General features: G+C 41.5%; 1 protein-coding gene across 3 annotated transcripts in view; it reads right to left on the bottom strand.

Moving 5' to 3' along the window:
- Positions 1-13,694, bottom strand: part of EGLN1 (egl-9 family hypoxia inducible factor 1) — a 59,456-nt gene that overhangs the window by 9,304 nt on the left and 36,458 nt on the right. For all 3 annotated transcript variants that reach the window (XM_032430269.1, XM_032430270.1, XM_032430271.1), the window contains exon 2: positions 1,140-1,259. In XM_032430269.1, the coding sequence (XP_032286160.1) occupies positions 1,140-1,259 (120 nt within the window). The remainder of the gene's footprint in view (positions 1-1,139; positions 1,260-13,694) is intronic.

Genomic DNA, 13,694 nt, shown 5'->3' on the forward strand with positions numbered 1-13,694 from the left:
TTTTTTTAAGATTTTATTTATTTATTTGACAGAGAGAGAGATAGCGAGAGAGGGAACACAAGCAAGGGGAGTGGGAGAGGGAGAAGCAGGCTTCCTGCGGAGCAGGGAGCCCGATGCGGGGCTCGATCCCAGGACCCCGGGGTCGTGACCTGAGCCGAGGGCAGACGCTTAACGACTGAGCCACCCAGGCACCCCGCGGGGAAGTGTTTTAAAGGTTATTTGGTTTTTAAAAATTGCCCTGGCTACACAGGTGTGTTCATGCTGTGAAAATCCACAGGGCTATACATTATGTTCACTTTTCTATCTGAATATTTGCTTCAATAAAAGTAAATAAGGATTTCTAAAAATCAACCAAAAATTAGTTTAGACAACCTCCAAAGCAATAAGAAAGCATGACATACTTCTGAACTTTCAATCATTTAAACTCAAGTGAAACTCAGGCCAATATTAAAGAAATAAATATTTAAAACAAGAGAAAATTAAATGTATTGTACACTCTAATTGGTTTTACAGGATTTGTCAGTATTGATAAACTTCTAGTTTTTTTCCATAATCAGGAAAAGAAGGAATCCTGCCTCCAATATTCGATTAAATAACCGAATGCCAGATAAGATCTCTGCAACAGGAATAAGTAGGAAATAATCCACAATAGTTGTTTATATATAATCTCTCTTAAAAGCCATTATAAAGCAATTATTCGCAGAGGAGTTTTTTTTTTTATTAAAGCTATTAAAAGGTGTATATTTTAATGAAATACATTTTGGTAACAGTTAAATTCTGGGGGGGCACCTGGCTGGCTCAGTCGGTGGAGCATGCGACTCTTGATCTCGGAGTCGTGAGTTCGAGCCCCACGTTGGGCGTAGAGCTTACTTAAAAAACAAAACAAAACAAAACAACAACAAATAAAAAAAGTTAAATTTTGGATGCATGCCCCAATATCTGAAAATAAGGGAATCCACTTTTTGAGATAATATTATTATGTTTCACTTTACAAAGATCCACTCCTAATACCCAAAACTGAAACAAATCTAAGAAATTTTTAACTATTCCATGTGTTAAAGTAAAGACAGTCTCCCTAAGAGGAGTATGAGTCTTAACAGCTATGGGGGAAAAGATAAATGGTCAATTAAGTTGCATACCTTGGCATCCCAGTCTTTATTAAGATAATATATACACGTCACACATCTTCCATCTCCATTTGGATTATCAACATGACGTACATAACCCGTTCCATTGCCTGGATAACAAGCAACCATGGCCTGTAATAATAATGATGATGATTTTAAAAGTCTATACATAGATGAATAAAAAAGGCAAAACAGCATATAAAAGAAATCTCTGATTTTTGTCTACTCCTACACTTAAATTCTTCTAAATAAAAATCATATTTTGTAGATAAGAAGAGGCAAAGATAGCCTATGTTGACACTTATAAAGAATACAAGGGTAGGTTGGTGAATAATCCAAGGCCTGGTGAGGTCTGCCTAATGATGAAGGGAAGAACCCACATGGGAGAATCAGAGGCCAGAAGGATTGCAGGACACACTTTCAGGATCTTTATTCACACTGATGATCAAGATCAAGTGAGTTTTTGTTCTGCTCCATGGGAGGCTCTGTCCTTCCTGAGCTTCCTGCAGACAGGACACCTGCATTACTATCTGACAGCCAAATACCTCATCTGACACTGTCTCTGAATTTAGAAGGTCAACTTCAAATATTCACTCACTTAATTTCCATGATTAAAAAAAAAGGCTTACATGACAAATTAGCATGTGACTAATTCCTCTTCAAACCAGAAAATAATTTTTTGCTCACATTATAACGAGATGTAGTTCAGAAGATTGTTTGGTATTAAGCATGAAGGTGCAAGAGAGGTCCAAAATAAAAAGCACCGGAAGAACGCACGTGTTCTAGAACTGTAGTACATACTAACCGACTGAAACTCTAGAAAGAGTGATTTCACCGAAAAAAACCTCAGGAATTATGAAGAAAACAAAAACAAAGATGATCAAGGTTACCACTTATTCCTGAAATCTTTTATTTCTCCAATTTCTTCATGTATTGAAGTCAACAGGTCAGTATTAATGTCAGTGAATCAGTATAAAGCTATCAAACAGTAATGAGATTACATCATTATTTAAGATAAAAGGCAAATGCTAATTTTTAAAATTCATATTCAACTGATTAGTGAATAAGTAACTCAGTATTCCACCTCTGAGAGACTAGGCAGCATTTTAAACCTGAAAGCTTAAAAAAAAAAAATCACATTTTCCTAGACACCCTGGACCTACTGTTTTTTCAGAAGCAGAATTTTTGGTGAATATTCATATGTCTCTATTTTTCCTGATTCCAGATAGACTTAAATGCTTTCTTTTGGGACTTGAGGTTATTAATAACAGGCAGAATAGCACGGGTTTAGTGGATTTAATAATGCTCAATAAAAGATAAACAATTTCCTTGTCACTAGCTGCTAATGTAAGGCACATGCAACAGACCTTGAACAGGAACGATAAGAAGATACCAGTTTAACAGAGCAATTAACCCACCTATAATTAATAAAGACAATTATTGTAAATTACATGATACAGTCTTATCCACAAAAAGAATGAAAAACAAAAAAACCCAAAAACCCAAAAACCAAAAAACCCAACCTGAACTCTTCTCTAAAGTGGTCTCATCTCGAAAAAGTTCACTCAGGCATCTCCAACTATCTGGTAACCTCAGAATCTCTTGTGCAAAGAACAAAGGGGAAAATCTTTCTTTGTTCATCCACCCCACTCCACCCCACCCCATCCCATCCATCCCATAGCAAACACCTCCTGAGCACCAACTATGTATCTGAAAGGCCTTGGTGGGAAGAGAGGGGGGCAGTGACTACAATGATGAACAAAACAGAGTCCCTTGCTTTCATTTATTAGGGAACCAAGCATGGTGAAATAACCCATAAACAAACATGTATAATACACTGTTAGGTAGTTATCTTTTCATAAAGTTGAAGGATATAGAAAACAACAGGATGATTTCTAGAACAGTGGTCAAGGAAGACCTATGTGAGGGGCTCACACTGAGCAGGGACTTCAGTGAAGGGAGTGGCAGGTTGTGCAAGTATCTGTGGGGTCAGCATTTCCGGCTGAGGGAAAATGAGAGCAAAGGCAGAAGTGGGTGGGCCAAGTGGTAAAGCACCGCAGGCCAGCTGGACTGAATGAGCAAGGGCAAACCACTGGAGGGCTCAGCAAGCCCTGGTCAGGACTTTGGATACTGTTTTAAAAGTGACAGGAAGCCAACGGAGATCAATGATCAATGGAGATCAATGATCAATGTTTTAAGAAAGTAAGTTTCAACTCTGTATGAATAAAAACTAACAAGTGCAATAACCTCCGTATCACCCACTACCTAGTATTTTTTGGATGTTGACTATTTGCCACACACTATTTTAAGTAATTTGTGTGTACTAACTCATCTGGCACAACCACATGAGGTAAAAAGTATCATCATCCTCATCTTCATTTAACTGTTAAGGAAACTGAGGCCCTGGGGGCGCCTGGGTGGCTCAGTTGGTTAAGCGTCTGCCTTCGGCTCAGGTCATGATCTCAGGGTTCTGGGATCGCCCTGCTTCGGGCTCCCTGATGGGGGAGAGGGGAGCCCGTTTCTCCCTCTCCCTCTGCCCCTCCCCCTCCCCGTGCTCTCTCTCGCTCTGTCTCAAATAAATAAATTAAACCTTAAAAAAAAAAAAAAAAAAAAGGAAACCGAGGCCCAGAAAGGCTCATTAACGTTCTCAATGTCTATGACTGTAGAGGCAGGTAGGAATGCAGGCAATGTAGTTTCAGAACCCACATAACCGCTACTCCAGACTGTGGGCAGGACGGAGAGAGAGAAAGGGGCTGGCTGGCTACTGCAGTTTCTAGGAGAGTAACACAAAGGAGGCCTGCCCAGGGCGGCAAAGTGGGGAGAATTCTGAAGGCAGAAAACCAACGTGACCCGCTCATGGATCGGAAGCGGAGAGTAAGAAGAGTCAAGGACGACTCTGAGGTTTTCTCCCTATGGAATGGAATGGATGGGGTTAATGCTTTCCAAACATGGAAAGACGAGGTGAAGGAGTGGTTTTAATAACACGCATCATGGAGGAAAGGAGTTTCTCAGCAATGGTCGTGAGGAGCCAGACACCCCAGAACAGAACAAAACTGCAGACATCAGGATTATGCCTCAACATGGGATCTGTCTGTATCAGTCACCTTGGGTGACATGGTGGTACCCAGGGTGGCGACTGGTGGAGGGATGCAGTGAAATGAGAAGAGCCCAAACAAGCAGATTCTGCCCCAACCTTCAGCTAGGGGCAGCATTTAACTGCAAGCTGGTACATAACTGTGAGGGAAGCAAGACAGGAGTAAGAGTCCCAGAAGATGGCCAGACAAGCCCCTCCAGCCATACAAGGACAGACTACAGGAGAAGGACAGAGCCTAAGCACACCCAGAAAAGACAGGCTATCACAGAAAATCTAGAACCAGGGGGCCACACTCCTAGAGTTCTGGGGAAAGAGAAACCCTGTAGGAAACCTGCAAAGGTTTGGAAGGGTCATGAATTTATTCAAGTAATGCATGGCCCAATAATGACACAGTGACACTGCATTTAGTAACTGATGCATGTACCGAGACTCCTCTCCATTGGGACTATAGCAAACATAAAAAAGGTATTTCTCCAGGTATGGGGATTAAGGAGTGCATTTGTCGTGATGAGCACCGGGTGATGTATGGAAGTGCTGAAACTAAGGTAACCCTGTATGTTAACTAACTGAAATTAAAATCAAAACTTAAAAAAAAAGGGGGGGACATTTCTCTAAGTCTCATGAAATGTGGCAGCGATGAAGTTTACAACCAGTATTCACATTTAAACAGTTATCCTTAGCTATGATCTGCATCATCAAAATTTTAAAGTTCCTTAAATGTAACACAGCTTTTCCAGTTTTGAAATAATATTCATGCTCTACTTCTTAATTGGTAATTTTGTTTTCCTGGTGCATTTTATATATATTTGTGTAAAGAAGACTCTGATGTTGCTGTTCTTGTTTTGCTTGCTTTTAATATGCAACTAACATACTCTTATTCACAATACTTTAGTAAATTCAGTTTATTTTCTATTAACTCCTTGGTAAAGCAACTAATAACCTCATTCTTTACTCATAAGGTGCTGCTTGAGCATCTTACTAGTTTAGATGTCATTGACAGCATTAAAAAATATTTATGGCATTAACAGGAACTTAAAAACTTTTTTAAAAAGAATGGAAAAAAGTATTTATGGCATACCTACCATATCACCCTACAACAAGGGCTGCTATGGTATCAGTCTGAAAGGACTTAACTGCAAAGAAAAGAAAAAAGTGGGCACACACAAAACAAATGATGAACTGAGTAGTATAAAAAATAAAAAGAATTAGAAAAAAAAGGAAGTTTTCGTGTGGGATAAAATAAAATAAAGGGACGAGGCTTTGAGCTACATATAATACCTAAGGTTATCTTTAAAGAACAGATGTGATTTGATAAAGGTGAAGGGAAGAAAAGCAAAGTGTCTGAAGATTACAAATACAGCAAACAGTTAAGTGACAGTGGGGTAGCTTTTAAGAAGGCAGCTTCTTTATTCTAGGATTTATATGGAAGATATTATAAAGCACACTGCTTTGGTCTGCATGTGTGTACCCCCAGATTCATTTGTTGAAATCCTAACCCCTAAAGATGATGGCAACAGGAGGGGCCTCTGGGAGGTGCTAAGGTAATAAGGTAATGAGGCGCTAAGGTAATGAGGTAAGGTAATGTGGAGCCCTCAGGAATGGGATTAGTGTCTTATAAAAGAGGCTCTGGAGGGATCCCTGCCCTTCTAACCATGGGAAGACACAGTGGGAAGTCGATGGCCACGAGCCAGGAAGAAGGCCCTCACCAGAAGGCATGGAGACCTTGACCTTGGACTTTTCAGCCTCCAGGACTGTGATAATTTCTGTGGTTTGTAAGCTACCCAATCTGGGGTTTTTTGTTGTTGTTTTAATAGCAGCCCAAATGGACTAAGCCACATCTATAAAAGATAAAACTGTTCCAACAGATTTACATTAGATGTACCAGTTCTAAGGATAAGGAAATGCATTAATGTCTACCAAGAAAAATTGAAATGAGACTTATTAGGGATTAAAGTGATACTCCCTGGCTGTCCTTCTGTCCTTTCCCAGAAGAAGCAACACCAGAAATGACTCTGCACTCCTCTAAGGTTTGGGGTAGAGGACAGCAGAAGAATCTAGGCATTTGTCTGAAAAAGAAACAATACAATTGCTCCTTTATAATTCTGAGGTATGTTCCTAATCTGCCATCTCTTTGAGATGCCAGCTTTAAATATTTCAATTTCCCACTGGGAAGAGCCTATTTAAACATAAGCAAAACAATTAAATACTATTTTTTCCTTTTTGATATGAAAATATACATGATTGAGGATGTTCTTAAGATAAGAAACACCATAAATTTGTTTTTCACTCTGAGAATAAAAGGAAGGAAGAGGTTTGTGATACCTCTTTGGAATCTGAAGACATTTATTTCTGGCATTGGAAGACTTGTATTCAGTATGAAGTTGAATCAGGAAACTTTTAAAAAAATTTTTTCCTTTTTGAACAGAATTATGTTAAAACATTGATTCAAAGCTAAGAGAACCAAAATTTTATGGGCTATCAAAGTACTATTTTCCCTGAATGAGGGGAACCGGTGTACTATCTGAAAATTTATCCTATTAAAATGTACTGCCTAGGGGCGCCTGGGTGGCTCAGTCAGTCAAGGGTCTGACTCTTGATCTCAGCGCAGGTCTTGATCTCACAGTCCTGAGTTCAAGCCCCGCCACCCCACCCCACCACATAGGGCTCCATGCTGGGTGTGGAGCCTACTTAAAAAAAAAAAAAAAGTACTGCCTAAGTGTACACCGTACTTGGCCCTTTGTGGATGTTGACAGTGAACATTTAGTAAGAACTTACTGCAAGCCAGTCATTTGTACTTCACAACAAATTTATGAGGTAGGTACAATTAATCTCTCCATTAGAGTTTAGAAAACTGAACTACGGTGAGAATAAAAATCTTGCCAAAGGTCAGAGAGACTCTAAGTGGTGGAGGTGGGATGCAAACTGAAGCAGTCTAGAGAGAAAACTCACTCACTCTGTACTCCTCCTCAATTTCTGGCTCCAGTAAGGCTTGTATTCAGTCTAGAGTTCAGATGAAATTGGTAACACGGGCTCCTACGTGATTCCCCAGCTGCTATAATGCCACATGCATAATGCTCAATTCTCAAACGCACAGATGTAGTACATATGGTGTTTTCCAACTCTATACCTTACCTTTTAAGTCTCTTTCCCAACCATCCTGAAAGCACACCCACCCACCACCATCGCTACCTCTGGGGTTACATACCATCCCACTCAAATATGGAGAAAAATAGGTCACCAAAAGAACTGAACTAAGAACAGGTTGGCATTTATTGTAAGAATAACCTAATTTTAAAACTGCAGACTTCAATTATACCTGTTTAGGTAAGTCTCATTTCCAAAAAAATACAATTAAAAACTTTATAAAAAGTCATGAATTTTGTTCATTGCATTAATTAGCATGGGGAGGGTAATGGAGGAGGGCAATCTACATGCATTAAAAATTTTAAATCTCGGGGCGCCTGGGTGGCTCAGTCGTTAAGCGTCTGCCTTCGGCTCAGGTCATGATCCCAGGGTCCTGGGATCGAGCCCCGCATCGGGCTCCCTGCTCAGCGGGAAGCCTGTTTCTCCCTCTCCCTCTCCCCCTGCTTGTGATCCTGCTCTCGCTGTGTCTCTCTCTGTCAAATAAATAAATAAAACCTTAAAAAAATTTTTTTTTAAATCTCTAGGGGCGCCTGGGTGATTCAGTTGGTTAAGCGACTGCCTTTGGCTCAGGTCATGATCCCGGAGTCCCTGCTCAGCAGGGAGTCTGCTTCTCCCTCTGACCCTCCCTCCTCTCATGCTCTCTCTCAATAAATAAGTAAAATCTTTAAAAAAATTTTTTTTAAATCTCTTGACTTAGTTGCTAAACTTTAATGTTGTAAATAAGTATCTCACCATAAATACCCTCAGACTGTGTGTTTTGGGAGGTATATTTTTCAAATCCATGTCATGGCAAAAATGAAACTCGAACTGAGAAACAGGATTCAGGAATAAGAACAAGGACAGTTTCTCTTGTTTCAGGCCTCTAGTCCACGTGGGGCAACAAAGCCCATTCAGAAGATCAGCAGGGACTGAAAACAAACTAATTCCAAGTGGAAAGAGAAGAATGGAAAAGGAGGCCCTGAGAAAGTACCATGACAGATCATGGCAGAGTTTATGGAAGAAGCTGCATCTGAACTAAGCTGAAAAGAAATATATAAGTTAGAGAGAGGGTATTTCAAACAGAATGAAGTATGTAAGGGAAGTTTTAAACACGAGAAAATACAGAACAATTGGTGCCAAGGAATATTCAGACTCGCTAAAGCACAGAGTTCTTGAGAAGGGGGAAGAAAACTGAAAAGGTGAGGGGGCCAGCCTGTGGAGACAGCCGAGTGCCTTCTTACCCTACAGGGAGAGAGAGGAAAGCCAGCATTTTGGGGCAAGGGAGCAACAGGATCAGAACTGTGCGTCAGACACATGACAAGTTGAACGTAAGATGGCTTTGGGAAAGGGGGCAGGAAAAAACAAGACACCGAAAAGACCAGTCAGAACACAAGTGCTACAGACAAAGAAAGGAAGCAGTCTGATGTACAGGAGGGGCTTTGGGAAGGGTGGGGAAAGAGGGAGCAGGGGCTGAGTGGAATGGGGAGGGGTCGTGACCATGAGACAAGGGAGGGGATTTGGTAAGTGCTTTCACAGACAGGAGAGGGGGGACATGGCTGAACCAAAGATGGCTTACAAGTTTGTGTGTGGTTGAGAGTAACAGACCATTAATAGAAGCAGGGAGCACGGGCCTGGGAGAGGCCAGTTCATTTTTTGGACATACTGAGTTTGCCATGCTGGTGGGCCATCCAGGTGAGATGTTCAAAAGGCAGCTGGAAATGTGAGTCTGGAACTCCAAAAAGAGGTCATGGCTGGAGATGCAGACTTAGGAGCCACCTTCACATGGGATAGCTGAAGCCATGTGGCTGCCAGAGATTGCCAAGGAAGAGAGTGTAGGGAGAGAAGAAGAGAACAGAGGACAGATTCTTATGGAATAAACTCACTTAGAATAAAAATTCATTAAACTTTGCTTTCCTGATCACAGCAAAAACAGTTAAATAACCAGGCAAAAGCTGACTAATTGTAAATGATAAATACATACTACAAAACTACAGGACTTATAAGGGCATTTAGGTTGTTTCCATAAAATGTTTTAAGAAGCTTCTTGCCATTACAAACAATATTGTGATCGACAACAGTTCTGGAGCTCTGTCACTGTAAACATCCTCAGTACTTCCCTAAAATTAAATTCCTACAAGTGAAATTATAAGTCTTTAAAATTTTTTTATCGCCACAACGTTCTCCGGAATATTTCTATTAGCTTATACTCCCTCCACCTCTGTAGGAGTCTACACATCCTCCCACTCATTTGCCAATCCTGGCTACTGAATTTTATTCTTTTAAAAACTGCTCAATCTGATAGGTAAAAATTTATATTATTATTTTAGTTACATCTCAATTTGTGAAAGCAGTTTCCGTATTTTTATTGGCCATTTAATTCTTGTTAACTGCTTACTCACATCCTTTACTTGCTTTCCTCTTGGGTTGTTCATTCTTTTTCTAACGATTTTTAAGCTCCTTAGCTACTAGCCTTCTGTCCGGTGACATGACAGCAATTTCAACATTTTTACTATGCTCCTACAGAATATTTTAATACAATGTAGTTATTATTTGTGCAGGAAGGCAGAGTATAACCATATTAATTATTAATATAAACTGAAGTTTTAAAAAGTCCAAGAGACTTTCTGACTATATTCATAGGAATGTGAAAAATGCAGAAAAAACCCAAAGATAATAAATAGCATTGTTCCAAATTACTCCCCAAGTGGCTCAGGAATGATGGACTGTTTAACACCACACACACTACTTTCCTTACTGGGCCCTCATTCTAGCCCAAGAGAAAAGAACTTGCATATACATTTGAAAATCAACTTAAGGGCGATGCTCCCAACAGGCAGTGTGATCTACAGACATATAATGATGCCTTACTCACTATCCATTTCCCTTTTAGGAATTGCAGTTATACTTTATAAATTAGGAAGCCATCTGGTAAAGAAGTTTCTATTTGAGCTGTCTAGCCCTGCTGTCAGAACAGAGACCTATAATTTGCTAACCTCGGCTGCAATCTCACCAGCTATGCACAAACCTTCCCCGGGCTCCTAAGCAGGGCTCTGTATTTACACCACTCACCCACAAAGCCCCCCCTCACCCCCACCAACCACAAACTTGAGGAGGAGGACAGAGCAACCTCTCTCCCGTGAGGAGGTTGGGGATCCCAGGCAGGCCTCAGCTTGATCCCCACCCAGGGAGTGGCGTGATTTCATTTGAGCCCATGCAAGATGTCACTGGTAAGACACATACTCAGACAGCTATGGTAAACCTGTTATGTTATTAATATAACTCCCTGGCAGAGTATGCAATTTAACATTAAAAGAAAAATAAAAACAGAACAAACAAAACACTCAGCTGTTTCATATTACAAACATCTGCTTCAGCACTTCCCTAGGCCTACTGAGCAGGCACTGCACTCGGCAGGGGGATACATGGATGAAAAGTTCAATACCTGTTTCAGTTCCAGAGTCCAGAAGAGAGGTGTGATTTTAAACTATTCTGTACATTATTTCAGCATAGAGTGTAATGCATATTTATCTTAAATGGACTGGAGGGCACGGATTAGAGGTTCCTGATACTCCTCCTGGAGCACGGAGTTAACATCTGCAAAACCCCTACTGGATATGCACAATCACTGGTTAGTGTTGAAGCTGCTAATAAAAAAATCTCACTCCAGGGGCATCTGGGTGACTCAGTTGGTTAAGCGTTGGCCTTTGGCTCAGGTCATGATCCCGACGTCCTGGGATCAACCCCTCGTCTGGCTGGGAGTCTGCTTCTCCCTCTCCCCCTGACCCGTCCCCCTGCTCATGCTCTCGCTCACACTCTCAAATGAATAAAAAAAAAAAAATCTAAAACAAACAAAAAAACCTCACTCCGGTAAGTCCAGTTTTCTCTTCTCTCCTCAAATCCAGAGGGTACGGTAATTCACATAAAAGATATGAGAAATGACTATAGTAGTAGAAAAGAATCATGTTCAGGATATGTGGTTTGGCTACAGGTATCATAAAGGGGACCACCGTTCCTCCATGAGCACACATATGAATCTAACAAACCTGTGGCGTATATTCTTTGGAAATGGACCCTAGGCCTCGGGATTCCTGCTGGTTCTGTGATTAGTTCCCTGTAAGGGAATTTTGTTGTCTGATCCCAACTAGGTTAAACTGAATCCTACAACCAGATTAGCACTTCTGCCTGGAATAAAACTCTCATAAAAGGTACCTGCCAGAGTTCCTAAAAGGATGGAGAGGAGGGACTTTATGCAGTTTAGAAAATAGTTTGTAAGACTGTTTTTGCGCTTGCTGACTAATAAATTTCTGTATGTGTGGCAGAGCTCTGTCTGAGTTTTGCTTTCATAGTAATGTGCCTTTTGGATGTTAGGTTTTGGGGGAGTAGATCTATCATGCTCACTTATCTGTAGCTTGCAAACATGAGCAGTATCTCTTAAAAGAACCTAATACTCAAATAACTGAATTGGCTCAAGTTGGGTCACAACAAGGAAAGTCATGCAAAAGCATCCAGGACAGTGTGATATACACAACAGTCTTACACAAGGTACCCAGACAGCAAAGATGATGAATGCTCTCCTAGGAACGGGTGTCAGAAAAGACCATGCGAGGACGCCTGAGTGGCTCAGTCAGTGAAGCGTCTGCCTTCAGCTCAGGTCATGATCCCAGGGTCCTGGGATCGAGCCCCGCATCAGGCTCCTTGCTTGGCGGGGAGCCTGCTTCTCCCTCTGCTGCTCCCCCTGCTTGTTCTCTCTCTCTCTCTGACAAATAAATAAATAAAATCTTAAAAGAAAAAAAGACAAAAGAAAAGACTATGCGGGCAAAGTGACCAATGAGCAGAATTTTGAAGGATAAAAATACAAGTTTTCCAGAGTAGTGGGAGACTCCCAGTAAAGGGAACAGAGTATTTGCAAAAAGCAAGAACAAATATGGCACCTTGAGAGAAATGCAAATGGGTAAACAATGTTGGGAGAGGAAGTGCTCAGTGCAGAGCAGCTGGAGATGGGGCAGGAAAGACAGGCAGGGGCGGGGCAGAGAGGCTCTTACTGGCTTGCTGAGGAGCTTTGTTTTATAAGTCAGTATAGCCAAATGTGTTCAGTAAGAATCATTTGGCGTACTTCTTTTTTTTTTTTTTTTTTTTTAAAGATTTTTTTTTTTTTTTTGACAGAGAGAGACACAGCGAGAGCAGGAACAGAAGCGGGGGAGTGGGAGAGGGAGAAGCAGGCTTCCCGCCGAACAGGGAGCCCGATGTGGGACTCGATCCCAGGACCCTGGGATCATGACCTGAGCCGAAGGCAGACGCTTAACGACTGAGCCACCCAGGCGCCCTTTTGGCGTACTTCTTATATCATGTTAGAAGATCAACACTGTGGGGGAAAACAACAGGAATGGAGAATACAATGCTGGGGCATAATTATCAATAGGGTTGTCAGGTCAACCTCATTGAGAAGCTGACATCTGAGAAAATGTTAAGAGATGAGGAAGTGAATGTTCCATGCACACTTTGTGCCTGACATGTCTGAGGAAAAGGAGGGTCAGTGTGGCCGGAAAGGAGAGCAAAGCAGGGGAGATTGGAAGATGAGATCAGAGAGGCAAGGGGTGGGGACAGGGACCACTGTAAAGACGAAGCAGGAGGGGAAGTCACTGGCGGGTTTTGAGTAGTCTGGCTGCCATGTAGAGCAAGGATCGGCAAACTACAGCCAACTGTCCTTGGAAGTAACGTTTTATTGGAACACTCCTTCGTTTACATTTTGTATGGCTGTTGTCATGTTACAACAGCACATCTGAGTGGCCATGATAGAGGCAGTGCGGTCCAGAAAGCCTAAAATGTTTACCATTTGGCCCTTGGCAGAAAATGTTTGCTGACCCCTGGTGCAGAAAATGGACTGAAGGCTAGCAGGAGTGGAAGACTATTTAGAAGGCTATTACACTAAATCAGGTGAGGGACAATGACTGCTTGGGCCACGGTGGTAAGAAGTGATTGGATGAATAAGCAGATTTCCAGAAAGACTGGCATGGAGTATGAGAGGATGACTCTAAGACTCTAAGATTCTGGCTTGAGAAGCTGGAAAAATGTAATTACTGTAAACAGATGAAGACAACAGGTGGCACAGCCTGAGGATGGGGGGATGTGGGAGATCAGGGATTCAGTTCTGAACATGTTCAGTTAGGGTATGTGTAAGGCACAGTTTTAGGAAGACAGTCCCTGCTCTTAAAGAACTTATATTCCAGTGGGACAGAGGGGAAAACTAATGATATTTCAACACAGCCAACAATGAAAATGACCAGGCCAGGCACGGAGTATTATTCCATTGCAGGGGAAGTTGGGGTCAGAGAAAGCTTCTTGAAAAATGG

Source organism: Phoca vitulina, unplaced genomic scaffold (genome assembly GCF_004348235.1).
Source record: "Phoca vitulina isolate PV1807 unplaced genomic scaffold, GSC_HSeal_1.0 scaffold43, whole genome shotgun sequence".
In the NCBI taxonomy this organism is placed as follows: domain Eukaryota; kingdom Metazoa; phylum Chordata; class Mammalia; order Carnivora; family Phocidae; genus Phoca; species Phoca vitulina.